The sequence below is a fragment of the Vombatus ursinus genome, unplaced genomic scaffold (assembly GCF_900497805.2).
Source record: "Vombatus ursinus unplaced genomic scaffold, bare-nosed wombat genome assembly UNPS02014946.1, whole genome shotgun sequence".
In the NCBI taxonomy this organism is placed as follows: domain Eukaryota; kingdom Metazoa; phylum Chordata; class Mammalia; order Diprotodontia; family Vombatidae; genus Vombatus; species Vombatus ursinus.
The window spans coordinates 1,945,193-1,962,451 of record NW_020954724.1 but is presented as its reverse complement, the minus strand read 5'-3'; the positions used below and the strand labels follow the sequence as shown (position 1 = coordinate 1,962,451).

The 17,259-nt window shown below is 38.9% G+C and overlaps 1 protein-coding gene across 7 annotated transcripts in view; it reads right to left on the bottom strand.

Moving 5' to 3' along the window:
* Positions 1-223: 223 nt before the first annotated feature.
* ST7 (suppression of tumorigenicity 7) overlaps positions 224-17,259 on the bottom strand; it is a 283,519-nt gene continuing 266,483 nt past the window's right edge. For 3 of the 7 annotated variants that reach the window (XM_027845018.1, XM_027845022.1, XM_027845023.1), the window contains exons 13-15: positions 12,466-12,558; positions 9,228-9,367; positions 226-503 (exon numbers count right to left, since the gene is read on the bottom strand). In XM_027845018.1, the coding sequence (XP_027700819.1) occupies positions 408-503; positions 9,228-9,367; positions 12,466-12,558 (329 nt within the window). In that variant the 3' untranslated portion in view covers positions 226-407. Of the gene's footprint in view, positions 504-8,876; positions 9,368-12,465; positions 12,559-17,259 lie in introns of those variants that run through there. The other 4 variants (XM_027845020.1, XM_027845021.1, XM_027845024.1 and 1 more) reach the window with 4 other exon arrangements.

Genomic DNA, 17,259 nt, shown 5'->3' with positions numbered 1-17,259 from the left:
TATATTCAGAACTTGAAGCTACAATGGCATATTCCCATGGAGGTACCAAAGTTCTTCAGGGACACCAAAAGCTACAAGACATTTGAAGACTTAGTAAGAAACAACTGGTTGCTGCAATACACAAAAGTTTATTTTTGAGATTTTTTTTTATCTTTTCTGAAGGCAAAATATAATAGAACTGAACATCAATGTATTTTGTACAACAGAAACTTTTTTTTTTAATATGAGAACAGACAATCCATGAAGAATTTTTTTAAAGTCTTAGAACGGCTTCCCTTTAAAAAAAAAATCATGCTTTCTCGCGGTCAACAAGGAGTCGGCATGGAAGGTATCATGGCAGTCGGGTCGATGCTGGGGATGGGGGGGACAGAAAGGTGGGGGAAGGCAGGGGTGGGAGGGTGTTTCCCTTAGATCCTTGTCAGCTGGTGCCACAGACTGGATGGCAGGATACTTTCTACTTTCTCCATGACGAAATTTAAAGGGGCAAACAAAGTGCTGAGGAACTGCAAAGAAACCAGAGAGACATGAGAGTCAGAAGATAAAACCTCATCCATGAGTGACGACACACATCCGTACTCTGTACTGTACACCTCTGCAACGTAGGCAGCCTCCCAAGAGAAGCATAATTTATTTACATATGTAGGGAATGTCAATCATAGGGTGGAGAGCCTGGAGGAAGGAACCTCACAGGCCAGCTAAATCAATTTACAGTTGGGAGAACTGAAGCTCTTCCAGGTTAAATGACTTTCCCAGAGTCACACAGACATTCAGTACTGGAGGCAAGATCAGAACCCATGTATTCTAGCCTCTAACCACTCCATGCATTATAGTGCACTGCCTCACAACTGACAGAGCCAGGATTCAAACCCAGGTCCTCTGACCCCAAATCTGGCATAAGTCTAGATGACAGAACTTGCATTCCAGCCCTTTGGTTTAGATAGGTGAACAGGCAAAGTGTCTTCAAAGGGCCTCTCTGCTCCTCGGACAGCCATCATTCCACAATTCTACCACTCCTGTGATACAGACAATGCATGCATCCAATGGATGAAGTGACTGGTTCAAGGCCCCATGGCCAGTGACAGCTGGGAATAAAACACAGGCCTTCTGCATCCAACTCCCCTACACCTGATTGCTTTAAGTGGGTTCTATCGAATACATCAAGGCTCTGGGATTTCATCGGTGTGAATATTCCCTCCATTGACACAGCTGGCAAGCCTGCCTTGACTTATAAGACTATGTATGAAAGTAAGGTTTATCACACTCTGACCAATCTGCTAATGAGCCTTTCTAAACAGAGTGAGGCTGGTGCCCAGACAACAGGAACACAGTCCAATCGGATTAAGGGTCAAAATCTTTCTCACTTGGATAGCACATGCCAAAGCTTACGTTCCACCAGCACAGTCCTTAAGAACTAAGGGTCACATGACTCCAAGATGAGGGTCTTGGAGAGCCTTCATGGAGGGTCAGTCTATTACAGGTTTGAAAAAAAAAAACTAGCTAAGGGCATCTTTGTAAAATTCCACTTTTGCTTACAAGAAGACTCCATGTTATTGGAGAATTGGTTGAAAGAACAGGGCGATACTTAGTCTGGAGAAACTCAGTGTCCCTTTAAAAACAACAACAGAATACAGTTTTTTTTGTCTCTTTCTTGTTATAAAACCAAAAATCTATGTTTAAGTGAGAGAATAAGTTCATGTTGTATTTTATATCAGATTAGATCTACCAACTCTTATTTTTAACTATGTTTCTAATCTGCCAAACTGATCAGCACCTGCCAGAAAATCACACCTAATCTACACAATGAAAATAGTGGTATTTGCCTCTGTCAGAGCCATAGCCTAAATCTCTTGGGAGGTACCATGCCATTGCTTGCCAAGACATCCATTTATACCACAATTACCTCTCTCTCCTCACTTTCATCCATAACTTGGCATTAATGCCTCATAACTATATGTAGCAGAATAAATCAGGACAGAGTACATAAGTACTAAAGAAAACATTTGATAGCCTAGGTAAATATATTTGACTCATTTCTATTTAGTTCTACAAGTTTTGAGGGTTTAGCAGAAAAGTGTAGTGTATATAGGGAGATTTCTAATAACTTCACGTAATCACTCTGTGTTGAAATTCAATTCAACAGTTAAGTGTCTACTTTGTGCAAAGCACCATGCTATGTAGTACAAAGACGAACACACTGAAATTAACTGATCTGCAGCTCATTTGGGTTTAGTAACTTGGGTTCCCAAGTGGGGTGCTTTACCCTCAAAATTCTGAGATGCCACATCATGTGTCATTTTAAGAGAAGTGCTTGAAAACCTACAGGCAGAGGAATGAGTCATATAGTGAGCACAGGAATGACTCCACTGAGTTCTGACAGCAGTAATGGCGTATCCCGAGGGACAATCCTTCTAATACCAAAAATACAATAAGGCAAAATTTGGACAACAAAATTACCAGTGACTTTTGTAAAATTCCACTTTTGCCTACAAAATGGCACCATGTTATTGGAGAACTGGTTGAAAGACCAGGGGATACTTATTCTGGAGAAAATATAAGGTGGAAACGATGTCTTTTGGTATCTAAAGTGTAGTCAGATAAAAGCGCAACAGGTTGCCTGTGGTATATGACTAATGATGACTTACATGTGATAAATGTCAGAAAAGATGCCATCAATGACATGACATGTAATCATAACATCAATGACATGTAAAATGGCAAAGGGAAGTAGGCTGGACATGTAGCCAGAGGAAGATGAAGAGTCTGAGTGTTGTGCGGGTTTTTAATAAAATATTGAAAGACTAAGAGGAAGGCCTCCAGTAATCATCTTGAAACCCAAGATAAATAAGCTGATAGGAGAGTATGTGGCTGTCTTGCATGAGTTGAAGTTGCCAAGTCCAGATGAACAACATCCTAGAGTACCATAACTAGTGGATATGATTGTTGCATTGCTATTGTTGGCTGTTAAAAGATCATGGGGAGCAAGAAAGGTGATATCCTGATTTTTTTTAAAGGTGAAAGAGTAGTACATGCGCTATAACCAACTCTGTTAGCTTTAGATTCCTATAAAACTCTAAAACATCAAAGGTATAATTTGTAGCATTTAGTAAAAAAAAAAGTTATTAAAAACCAGCATGGTTTTATCAAGAATAACCAGTCATACTAATTGCCAGACTCACTTAGTTCTTTTTTCTACCCTCACTATGTTATTGGACTGGTCTGGTGAATCAGATGAATGTTGTAGGCTTTTTTTTTTTTTTTTTTGACCTAAATTTTAGTGAAGTATTTGGCAAAACTTTACATGCTAGCTTTGGGAACAAGATGAAAAGATGACAGTACAGTTAGGTGGATTTGGAACTGGCTGGATGATTTGATCCAAAGAACAGTCAATTAATGGGTTGGTAACAGCTTAGAAAATTCAAGTGCTCCAGGGATTTCTCTTTGGTCCTATGATGTTTATAATGACACGAAGACACAAGATGGCTTACTGAATTTGAAGACTGAGAGGGGACAGATAAAATGATGGCCAACAGGAACCCCAAAACATAAGTGACTAAATAAAAAAGTTGTAAGTGGGTGTCCGTTGATTGAATAACAGTTGAACAAATTATGGTATCAGGATATAATGGAATATTAAGCTATAAAAATTATTATGAATAATTCTGACAAACTTGGGAATTGCTAGTATGTACTAATGCAGAAAAACGACATTGAACCAAGCCAACAACTCATATTATGTCCAGAACAATGTCAAGTAAAAAACAAATAGAAGGCTTCGAAATTCTGATCAATGCAGTGATGAATGGTGACTTCACACAACTGATAGGTAGTGAAGCGTGTCTCTCACCTCTTAGCACAGAGGTAGATCTGAAGTGTGGAATTAGGCTTATGTTTTCAGACTTGGCCAACATCTTAATTTGACTACACACACTAGTTCCATGGGAGGGTTCCATTCAGAATTGGAGGGAGTCATAAAGAATTTACCACACACACACACGCACACAGGCTTTTTTTTTGTTTTAAAGAAGCAAATAAAAGTAAAGTTCTACATTTAAACGAGAAAAACAAACATCCAAATTCAGGATAGGGGAGGCATATGTAAATGAGATCCTGTGAAAAAAGACCTAGGAGTTTAAGTGGACTGTGAATCAGAATGAATTAGCGGCTTAACACAACAATCGGGTTAATTCTATCCTAGACTATCCTGAAAATTGCAGTGTCCAGAGCGATAGAGGCAATATTCCAACTCAGCTAGGTTCTAGTCCAACCAAATGAGGAGTATTGTGTTCTGTTCTGGTCGCCACATTTTAGGAAAAGCATTGGCAAACTGGAGCGCTTTCTTAGCAGGGAAGTCAGGATGATAAATTGACTTAAGAACATGCCATTCGTAGAAGAAGTGATGAAACTGGGGATGGTTGAGTACAGAGAAGAAAAGATTGGGGTAGGAGACAGCAGTCTTCAAAGACCTGATGGATGGCATGAGGAAGGAGAATGGTACTTGCTCTAGATCTAGAAGCAATGGATAATGTTTCAGAGACAGATTGTGGCTTGACGGAAGTAAGCTTTCCAACGATTAAAATTGGAGCAAACTGGAGTAAGTTGTTTTGGGAAATAGTGATTGATTTCCTTAGTAGAGCCTTTTAAGCAGAGGCTAGTTGCACACTTATTAGAGATGTTAAGGGATTTTTTTTTTTTAAAGTATAAGTGGGACTAAATGACCTCTGCAGAGTTTTCTTCTGGAATTCTCTGTATTAGGTAGATGCCTTATGGAGGATTTATGGAGGAGATGGGGAAGAATCACACAAAATGAGAAGTTATAGATAGACTGCAGTCTACCCTAGTGGAGTACATAACCACCATCATGATATTGTAGACCCACTGAAGTACTGAGGTCATGTGGAAGACACATTAGTTATTTTTTTTTCCCCATTTGGTTTAAAAATTAGAAACAGGAACAATGAATGGAAGTTTCAGAGAGGTGGACCTTAGCTCACTGTTAAGGGGAAAAACTTAACTAGCACGGTTCAAAAGTGAAAAGGGAAATAGTGGACTCCCTCTTCATGGGAGGTTTTCAATTAGAGAATGGCTATTGTTGATTGGATTCTTTTTCAGGTACAGTTTTGATTAAATAATCTCAGAGGTTCTTTCTAATTCGTGGTTAGGTGATTACAACAAGAGGCTCAGAAATTTCAATAGGCAGGAGTTGGGTAAATGAGGTGGTCCTGTTTATGAAGCTGCCTCACGTTGCTCTGGAGGCTTACAGAGAATTACTAAAATTTTCAACTCAGTACACCAATGAACTGCTAGGCCAATGGGCTTTCATGCAAGGGATCATAACATTTACACTCACCAAAATATGGTTTATGGAACCACAAATGAGGTGACAGAAAGATGAGACTAAATTATTTCTTTGGAAGAAATGATTTTCCCCCATCCTTGAAGCTCCTTAGAGGATGAACTAGCATGCCATGTAATATTTAGAATCCAGAGGTAGAGGATCTCTACATGGTATCATACAGTCTAAGTCCTGCATTCTACCAATAAGAAAAGGTAGCACCAAGTAGAGATCAGAGAGGTTCTTTGCCCCAAACTCATGCTGGATGAGGAATGAGTAAATAGTGAAGAAAGGAGTCAAACCCGGGTTTTCTGACTCCAAATGCCACTCTACTATGCTGTGTCTGTAAATATACTCACGTTTTACAATCAACCAATGTTTCTGAACACAAGCAATTAACAAAGGAAAAAAGCAGCTTCATTTATAGTCTTGGAAAGTAAAGTTACCTACAAAGTTAAGCCTGAATTAAGCACAACAGATCACCCTGGGCCTGGGTAACAGCTCTTCTATCTCAACATGCAAAATTTCTGTTCAGATGGCAAAGAGAGATTTGTCATGTCTCAAACTGAAACTCACAACAATTAAATCAGTGTTTCATGGTGAGAAAAAGCAACTGAAATAATAATTTAAAAAGGAAGAGTGACACTTCAGTCGCCTGAGTCTCATTTCCCTGAAATTCCATTATCTCCAAGAAGGTCATGGCTCCCAACGTGCAACATTAACATTTGAAATGCCCTCACTTATCTGAAGGAGTTCCAGGTGCCCTATAGCAATCCGACAATTGACATTTCTCTGTAATCAATATCTGACTTCAAAGAGGCTCTGGTCTATAACTGAAGAAGAGAGGCTACAGTCGGGGGTGGGGGTGGGAGGCGGTACTCAGTCTCAGGACAGAGAACAGAAGAAGCAGAGACAGGACACTTGAAAGCAGAGAGGGTCAGAATCCTGACCTTCCCACATTCTGTGTGAGCCTGGGCCTGGAATGATAACTCATTTATGTGAGGACCCTTATCTTAGTAACCAAACATAAGATGAGCAAGTTTTAAGTCGCATAGGTGATCACCTCTTCCCCTCCTCCTCCCCTTTCAAAACTGCTAAATGCCTTTAATTGTACTGTTTCACAATAACAATACACACTTCTTTTGGTTTTTCTAATGTCAACAGATCAACATGTTTGTGGACAGAAAAACATATACACTGGACATTTCTTAAGTTCAACACAACTCATGAGGTGGCATATTGGTAGTCGTTCAATCTCGTCTGCACTTACAAAATGACATTATCCCAAAGGCATTATCTATGTCCAAACTGAGAAAATCATTTTCACAAGCTGAAAATGCTTGCAAACAGCTCACAGGGCATCAGTGATAACCTATGGGGAGTGTCTGAGGAGCCTGGTGAGGTGACAGGGGTGATGAATGTGAAGAAGACATTGGGGGCAGGGTGGGGAACCGAAGTGAGATTGTGCTTGTCTCATCCAGGCAATCCATCTTCAGTTTCCACGAAGTCCCTTCTTACATTTTGGAATCTGCTAAACCTTAATGAAGGATAAGATGAATGTGACCCTCTGGGTTTAATGTTAGGGCTAACATAAAACAACAACAAACAACAATAATTTCCAATCCTAAATAGTTGAACAAACTACAACCCACGCATGGAATATCAGCAGAGAACCCTAAATTCAACTCAACCCAATTAAATTCATTTATTAAGCACCCACTATGCACAAGGAACTATGCTAGATACTGAGGATACAATGATGAAATAAGGCACAGTCCCTGCCATCAAGGAGCTTACAATCTAATTTATATTCCATAAAATTTATCATTTCATTTATCTAGACATAAAATCAAGGCTCCTGAAAGTTGAAAAAGAAGAGATGCAGTTGGTATGAAGTCTACAGTGGATATAGTACTCCAAGACACTGGAGGGATAGCTGTGTACTCAAGATACGGTGGTCCTCCTCTTGCTTGGCAAGCACTATTGTGTCTCCAGCTTTACCTCTTGCCTCCCCCAACTTACCCCAACCAAAACGACGCGAGTCTGGAGTTAAGCTTTTTCATGGGTATGGCTTTGAACAGGAGAAGCTGATTTGCACCATAACCAGGCATTTACAACAGGGCTGGATGTTATTCAAGTTGCAACTCACACTAAATCAACTTCACACATTTGTGAGATGTGTCATCTTAATGAACAGAACAGATTCGAAGGCAAACCTTTTTTGAATAAGTCTTTTGATTTGTGGGGCTTGGGGGTGGAGGGGAGGGTTTGGGGCGTGAAAAGAAGACACTGAGAATGATGCTGTGAAAGGAATGCTGGATTTGGAGTCAGAGGTCCTGGGTTAGAATCCCAGCTTTGCCACTTTATGTCCTTGAACAATTCTGGGTCTCAGCTCCTTTCACTGTAAAATGAGTGTTGGACTAGATGATTGCTAAGGTCCTTTTCAGTTCTGCACCTGATGAGGATGATGTGGGGTGAGGCAAATGTATCCTGATTTTAACTTTTACTAATTGGATTTTAATTTCCCTAGAGTTTAAGCGACATGTTTGTGGCTAGGCTGAAAATGGAAGGAAGTATTGATAGATAATTGGAAATAAATACAAACTGGAGGGTGTTTGGAGGAGTGTGAAGGGTTTATAAACCATGTCCTATGAGAAACAACTGAAGCTTTGGGGACATCTTTGGAGAAGAGAAGAGATGGGAATGATAGATGCCTTCAAATATCTAAAGGGCTGTTAGGTGAAAGAGAAAAGACTTCTGTGTTACTTCATGGAGCAGAAGGAGAATCAATGGGTGGAAATAGATTCTGAAAAACTTTCTAGGCATTAAAGCTGTCCAACAACAGTAAAGTATGGAGTTCTCTTACTGGAAGTGGCCAAGCTGAGACTTGGATACCGTATGTTAGAGATACAGGAGGGACTCTTGTATTGGTGAAGGGATTGTACTAAATGACCTCTCAGGTCCATTCCAGCTTCAAGATTTTATGATTTCAATTATCAATGGAAGCAGGGGCATTTGATTTGAATACTGATTTTTAGAAGAACCAACACAAATGCAGCTAAAATGAACTATACCACCCCTACAGCTCCCCCCACCCCCCATTCTAGTTGCTAACCAGGGTGATTAAAAAAATCAGTCCACTAAAGTTAGAAATCCTCCTCCCCCTCCTCCACCTTTTTTTAAACCTTGTCTATCTTGAAATTTAAAGGGAGAGCCAGAGAAACCCAAGCCCCATGGTAATGTGTTTTCTTATTTCTTTTGTTTGATAATCATCTGTGTGCAAATCTGCAAACTGTTTCTTCCAGCCCATGTTGTCTAATACGACCAAATGACCTAATGAGAAGCATTTTCTCTGAGGACAGCCACTGATGTGTTTTGTGCTGTCACTATAGATTGCCCAAGTCACTAAGTGACTTATTGGCAGTGCCTTTCCCCTTTGAATGATCCTACCAGCTTAATAATAGTCTGGGTTGCATGTGAGCCCATGAGTGGATGGTACAACTCTGCACTTCCCCTCAATTCATTTCCTCAAACAAGCCAAGGATTTATAGCTTTTTATTTTTAATTTGTCTTCATGAGATTAACTTCAAAAATACAGATTCCATTTACTGAATGGGAGAAGCTACAATATCCTAAGCTTAGAAATATGTCATATAATTCAAATGAGATAAACAAAATGGAATTATCAATTGCAGATTCCCTAAGCTTTTGCACAAGTGACATTCAATGCTTAGACTTCTCTGCTACTAAGGAAAATCCAGGCGCTCAACAGTCGGCAGTGGCTAGTTCAGGGCCATCTCCATTGCTAAAATGCAGGGTCTTGCTGGCTTCCCCTCTGGGTCACTTTGGCTTTGCTCTCGCTTTCCCTGAGGGCTCCATACTGAAGAGTACTCACAGCTTTTGCGAAGACCCCCATAAGCTCTGGGAACTGATGTGTCAGGAGGGCCAGCATGGCTGTGAAGGAACATAATCCAGCAGTGAAGAGAATAAAGAAAGGAAGCTCCTTCTTTGGGTAAACTGATACTTCATGGAAAGCTGCAGAGAAAACATGAATGGCACAGTTAGTGTTGACGTGAATTTACTTTCTTTGCATAGGGCTTCTAGCACATTAGCAGGTGACTGTGGTCTGGTAGAGAGGAGGCCCCAGATCTGAATTACTTCAGCTTTCTACCTGTGTGGCCTTGGGCAAGATCCTTTAACTTGGGGCATTAGATTCCTCATGAGAAGACTGAATGAGATGGCCTCTGTGGTCCCTCCTAACTCTGAATCTATGAGCTATGTTCCAATACAAAATGGTGGACCTTGAACAAATAAACCCAATCACATATTTACTCTAGTCCTGCCTGCATTCTCCCATCAGGTTCTCTCATTCCTTTTCACATAGTCCTGGTTGGTCATGGTGTCTTTTTAATATCCTGTTTCAGTGCTTGGCAAGATTGGTTTTAAGTGATAAGAGTTTATCCTCACAACTGAGGTTCTTCCAACTGTGTGTGTGTCAAGGGGGGTGGGTCAGACATGTGAAGACTGTGATCTGTGCTAATTCTTTGTGTGACTCCACATTCCTTATTTAAAGCATCCCGACACTACCTCTTTGCCCTTCTTTGGGAACACTGCTCCATACTTCACTTCAACAAGTATTAAGTGCCCACTACATACAAAGCACTTTGTTATATGCTGGGAATAGAAAGACAAAAATAAAATCATCCCTGACCCCAGGAACATATATCCTACCAGGGTGGGGGAGAGAATAGACAACCCGAACACAAATAGTAAACAGAGCTGAACTGGAAGGGTTATTTTTTTTTAATGGAAATACTTGTTTTATTTGGTGTTAGGTTCAGAAGTTTTTTTAAAGATTGCTGGGTTCATGTGACAATTGCTGCACAGAGTAGGTTGATAGAAGGAACTGCTGTTGGTTTGTATGATAAATGTTCCTTCCCACCACTAGAAAATCTAGGTGTTGGTGCCCCTGGAGAACCTCTCTCAGATATTAAGCTTCAAATCTATGAGCAAAATAATAAGCTAGTTTTGTGTGTGGAATGTTTACGGAGGACTCCTTGGAGTTTTAGTGACCATCTGCTGAATTCACAGGCAGTCCATCTCCACACTCTCTGTGTCTGGAAGCATCCTAGTTTGTGTCTAAGAGGACTCCTGCTCAATATAGTTGCCTGGCTCATAGCTACAAGGATCTGCCAAAAGCTATTACTTTGGGCCAAGAAGAAGATACTGGTGTCTACAAGGGAATTCTATGTTATGATGCACCCAGGTCCTGCTTTTTTCTTTCTGAGGTGGGTAGAGACAGTAGGATGGGGACCACCACCTCAGTGTCAATGATGAAGCATTCCTAGAAATGGAAACACAATTTTTTTTATAATTTATGTCATTGGCCAAGGAAATTGAAGATGTAAAGATCTTTTCTTCAATAGACAATGAATAATAAAGCAGTAAGCTACAAATATAGACTAGAGTGAAGGGGAGGCCCAACTCATATATTATGCCTTTCCTTTGGGGATTAATGTATTGAATTTTTAATAGGCAACATGATGGTCTTTATTTAAAATAAAACCCACAACTCTTCTACCTCAACAACAACAACAAAAAAAAAAAGCCAAAAAACCTCTTTTTCAGGAGGTGAGATTCAAATAATCTCATTCACTTGTACAACGTGGGCAAGACTTTTTGTGAAGTTTATAAATTATCATCATTTTACTCGTTCCTTTCAGAAACATTAGCCGTGGTCTGACTACCTCATAATTCTACAAGAAGGCAAAAGTAAAACTTAGTTGAGATATTAATGAACTATTTTCTTGTAACTTTTCTAAAAAATTGTCCTTCTCCTACTCTCAAACTCCAGGGAAAGGAAAATGTTAGGTTTAAAATGTTAGGCCATTATGTGCATTCTCTGGTATTGAGCATAAAGTTCTATAAATCATAAATGCCATTTTGTAGTAAAAAAGAAAGCTAAAATCTACCAATGTCTTTTTAAAAGAATAAGGAATTTCATATTAGGCCTGGTTAGTAAGGAAATGAGTAAGGAACTTCCTGCTACTTCAATATATGATGACAGCAATTAGTTCTGCACCTAAACCCCACAGCTTGATGATTTATAACTGGTTCGATCATCTGAAAATATGCTATATACTCCACCCTCCAATGTTATAGTATTCTTTAGTATGAAGTATTTTGTACATTATATCTATGAGATATTGCTATAATTGGGGTGATTAAAAAGGGTGGGAGAGAGAGAACTTAGCCAAGGTTTGAAGCTTATTATCTGAGAGAGAAAAAATGTCCTAACACAGACCACATAAAAAGCCTGGAAGTGATAGTTGTACACAGTTTACCCAAAACTGATTTGATAACAATTATTTAGCCCAAATTGTCAAAACAATGTTGTAATATACTACATTCATAAATAATACTTTCCACATGTGGTATGGGTCACTAGACTGTTTGCCTATAAAGTCCTTGAGGGCATTATCTGTCTTGTTTGTGTTTCCCTACACTGATGAGGCTGTAAAAGTTTTCAATAAATGTTAAATCAATTAGTCAATCATTCTGATGCACATGGGAAATCCCTCCAACCAAGAGGATTGCATCACCGAAGAAAGTTTACCCTACCTCAATCTTCCCTCTCTGGCAATGATGTCAGGGCATTTAGACCCCACTCTCCCATCCATTACTCATCCATATCCGTAACTTTCCCCCCTGAGTCAGTGCTTTCTTTTCAAATTAAAAGTCCCTAAAAATGCCATCGTACATGAAGGAATATGCTTTTTAATCTACTGCTGTTTCCTTCTACAGATCCCTTCTGATTCTTACCTATAGTTTATCCCAAACCAGAGGTATCTAATATCCTGGGCACCCAATAAATGGCAAATATTTTTGCTTTAATTCATATTTTCCTTGGGTTTTATCCTTTGAAGAATTGCGAGAGTTCTGGTGAAACCACTAACCAGTTATAGCAAACCCATCCACTCACCTAAGCCATTTGAAAATAAATGAGTTACAAGAACAGGAATGGCTAGTGGAAAGAAATATTAAATTTTTATCACTCCCATCCCCCAGGCCTGAGTGCAAAAGCCATGTTGTTTAAAACCAGTTGCTTGTTATAGAATTCAGTTAAAACTTACATGGAAGCAGTTCCCTGTCTGCTGTTTCTGTACAGATTGGATAAGGGTAAAAAAGATGACCTTTTTCCAAAGGATAAGGGATCATCCTAAAAGCTGAAAAGGAAAAAAAAAACCAACTTATTATAGGCTCAACATTCACTTTACTGCTTCACAATTTCAAGAAAGACTTTGGGGCATTTTTAGACTTTGGAGAACTACCATAAACAATGATGGACCTACGTGAACTCTGATCCCTAGAGCAGATAAGTGGGCAATGATGATTATGATCTATTACTCAGGCATTAATCTCACAGTTCATGTTGTGGGCGTATCTCACAAACTGGGGGTAGGGGGGGAGGGGAAACCATCAATAATAATGACCTGACCCATCATCTGCGAAAAATTCAAAAAATGTTATGAGCACTGACCCAAGAATTCAATTGGTAGTAAAGCACTAGAAGAACATAAATCTGAATTGATTCATTTGGAACATGTTACAAATGTAAAAATATGAAAGGCATTTTAACATAGCTTTTTCTAAATGTGTCCAAGTGGAATAAATTTTCAACCAGGATAGATTTAAAGGAAAAAAAAACTCAAAAATGCAGAATTGGTGGGGGGGGGATTTTTTTCAGCTTATGAATAACTTTTAAATCTTCAAAATCATGTGAAAGAGAGAGATTGATTATCTGCATTTTGATGATGTCAGGCCACCTGAATTATGCTCTTGTGGCTTATGATAACATAGACCCTGAGACTGAATTATGACTTTCCAATCAATCCATCCTTTCCCATGATCATGGACGTTATTCTCACTGTTGCAATGTCATCAGCATGTTAGTCTCACAGTTCCTATGAACAGCATTCACTGAGGTGATTTCTCCTGAACAGATGTCTTTTAACCACAATACCCTATCAACGTAGGGCACAAGACACAGAATGCAATCGAACAACCATTCTCCCTTCCACACGTTATCTTGCATGTGGAATGGGGCATGATGACTACATATGAAGCATGATTTTCAGTTTCAAAGACTACATTCAAAGTAAATGCAGTTACATCCTAAGCTATGTAATTACCTAACCCATCTCAAAATGCTGTCAATGTACATATTTATCTTTTGCATACTTATTTCAAACAGGACTAAGAAACACAGAATGTTCTCCCTCACAAGAAATGACAAGGTTCCATTGTAACCAGCTTCAGTGCACATATGGTATTTATTCTGGTGTCTGAATATTATTTAAAAGTAAAAACATTATGTATGTGATTCCAGCATTTGGAATGCAGTCAATCTACACCGCAGTGGTATCACTCTGAGGTTACAGCACATTGCCACAGAGAATATAAATCACAATAAACTCGGGATTAGAACAGAGCCAGTTTGCTGGCAGTTTGCTGGGGTAAAAATGTTATCAATTTTCTTCCAGTAACAGAAACCTCTTAAACAGAGATTAAAACATTAAAAATACTCCAGGCCTCAGAGCTTCTTAAATGAAAGGCATACCCTAGTTCAATCAGATTTTTTTTTTAAACATATGAAAGAGGTCTCTCTAAGCAGGTTGTTAGCACAAAGACCACTAGAAAGAACCAAACTTTCTAAATGAAACTAATCTTTTTTTTTTTTTTTTGGTGGGGGGAGATTGAGGGTGGGATAGGGATAGGGCTTTTATTACTCTTTTATATGATACACTAAAATCTCTTCCAGGAAGCAATGAATTGAAATCTAAACTACAACATGGTACAGTTTTAATAGCATTTTCCATAAATGATGAATGCTGAGATAGCATCCCAAAAATGTGGAAAAATCTACGTGGAGAATGTGCTTGAAATCCAGATTCTGTCCGTGCATTTTAAAAAATAACAATGTTGCTATAATTAAGCACTTATCATAGTTCATATGATGTAAACCTTCTGTATTCAAAGTGGTTATTAATGTGAATTTAAATTTCATCCATAGTCGAAACTGAATTTTCTACCTCAGGGAGCCATTTTAAAAATGAAGTATGGAAATGCAAGGCCTTGAGAGTGTTAAACCTTAAAAAAATCTAGTGGTTTGTTGGTGCCTTTTCAGTGTTCTGTGCCAAACATCTTTTCTTTTGGTATTTGGCATAAATATTGAACTTGCATATCAAGTTATTCTTTTACTTGTTCTAAACTGTTTTGGTTGGGAGAGGGGCAGGGAGGAGTAGGGAAGAGGTCAGAACCTTTTATAGTACACAGCTATGTATTCAAAGTGTGCGTGTTTATATGTATGGGTGTATTTTTCCATGACTATGAATGCTTTTGTGGAGCTCTTATGGTCTCTTGTCAGTTGTCATCTGCTTTAAGTCCATTAAATAACATTAAGACTTTTGGCTTCACTAAACAAAAACAAATACAAAAAAATATTTTTCGGACTGGAATTCTATCCCTTATCCACCCTGTTGTGCTTAGGTTTAAAAATGTGTGAGATAAGTCCTGGAGATCTCTGAGACAGCTGGATAATAGGTACTGCATGAACTATTCCAGGCTTAACTCTACATTTCCTAGCTTCTTTTCATTTCAGATAGGATCCTCCTCCTTCATGTTGGATAGAAAGTGTCCTTTCCCAAATGGCATTCAGCCAAACCTCCAATCATTGTACAAGCACTGGGATATGCCAATCTGGGGATATAAATAGCTCTGGAGTTATTATACGTAGAAAAAGTAATTTGTGCAACTCTTTTTTTAGTAGTTAGTGTTATGGCTTATGCTCTGATTATGGAGCTGTAAGAACCCACATCTATCCCTTCCTCTGTTTTCCCATATGGAGGCTACTACTGAGGACTCAGAATTATGCAGTTTGGATATATTATCTGTCACAATTCTGTCAGCATTACCCTTGGAAATGGAATTGCCCTGTGGGGAGGGCATTAGAATCATACTCATTTTCTATGGCTGGATGCAAAGGGGAGGGGTAAAGGCCTCTGCAACCTCCACAGTCCTCCATTCTACCTGTGCTCTCCAGGTCAAGGTTGATCGCTGAGGCAACCCTCCCCACTTGAGTGATCTGTTTCCGGAAATATCCATAAAACAGCTGGGGATCCATAACCAGACATACCCACAAACCAATAAATTTCCAGGGACTTCTACGCACCCAGATATTCTCACAACCTACTGAAATCTAATACCTATGTGGCTTTGGGCAAGTCACGATCTCTTGTGGACTTCAGTTTCTTCATCTGTAATATGAAGGGGTCAGATTAGATGAACTCTGAGGTATCTTCTAGCTCCAAATCCATGAACCTATTCCCTCTCACCCATACTACACATCACAACCCTTCATCCAATCAATCATTCAGACTATAAAATTAACTCTTCCCTCTGTGCCCACTCCAACTCGGCTCTCACCATATTCCATCTGAACATGCAGGAGCTGGCTTTTTGAACCTTCCGACCATGCTGATGATCAGCAGGACATCCTCTTGCATGTTCCTTTATAGCACAGGAGTAAACTAACTATTATAAGCAATCAGGCCTTTTTCAAGTTGTATGCAAAGCTACCAATTATTTAGAGTTTAGCAACTGGACATATCTGTGATAACTCTTCAATAGCAGCTGTAAGAAATTAAATTTTTGAAGAACCTATGGTGGCACAGTGGATAGTATAGCAGGCCTGGAATACTCATCTTCCATAGTTCAAATCTGGCCTCTGACACTTCCTAGCTGTGTGACCCTGGATAAATCACTTAACCCTGTTTGCCTCATTTCCTCATTTGCAAAAATGAACCGTAGAAGGAAATGGCAAAACCACTCCACCATCTTTGCCCAAAAAAACCCAAATGGGGTCACAAAAAGTTGGATACAACTGAATAACACAACAACAATTTTGTGGTTTTTTTATTCCTATCAACTAGTCAGTCAATTAGCATTCATTAAGTATTTACTGTGGGCCAGGCACTGTGCTGAGGATATAAAGAAAGGCAAAAAACAGTCCCAGGTCTCAAGGAGCTTACAGTCTAATGGTCGAGAAATCTTGCAAACAATTATGCACAAACAAATTAGTGAATACTGATTTAGCTGATACTCCTCAATTTAGGTCTAGACTCTAAAAACATGTTTTAAGGACTTGATGCCAACACATCTTACCGGTAGGAAATTAAAGTTACTTTTTCAAATTATTCAACCACTGCAGAGCAAGGATTTATAGAAAATTTAACCTTTAAAAGAGTTATCCATCTGGTGCTAAATGAATTTCAGTTATTATGAATGGGTAATGGGGAACTAAAAGAAAAAAACGACTCCTTATAAACAAGTGTACAGTGCATGCAGGGGTATGTTGGTGTAAGGAGGCTATTGGCAATGAACTAAATTGATAAATGTTTTTCACAAAATTAGGGGAAAGACATTTTTATAAACTTTTAATGTTCAGCTGGAGTTAACAACTGAGTGTCATTTGCCATTAAGTTCAGAGACAGAATAAATGAAAATTAGAATCTCATACTATTTATCAAAACCGGTTCATTTTTTTTTCCCATTCAAAGGAAAATTCATTTTTTAAAAAGGAAATTAATGTCTGTTCCTTTCAAGGCATCTTTTCCCTCTTGTTAAGAAACCCCAAACAAAAACCTCAAGATCGACATATTTAATGACATCTCAGAATTTCCCAAAAGGAAAGTAAGCCTATGTCCTACTTGGTCAAACGAAAAAACAGAAACAAAGGAAGGCTAAGTGAATTGACCCAAGGTCAAATACTAGCCTTTGGAGAGTAAGGAACTAGAAACCAGATCTCCAAAATCCAAGTTCAGTTTTCTGGCAACCAGACTACAGTGTCATTAAATAAATAAAGTAAA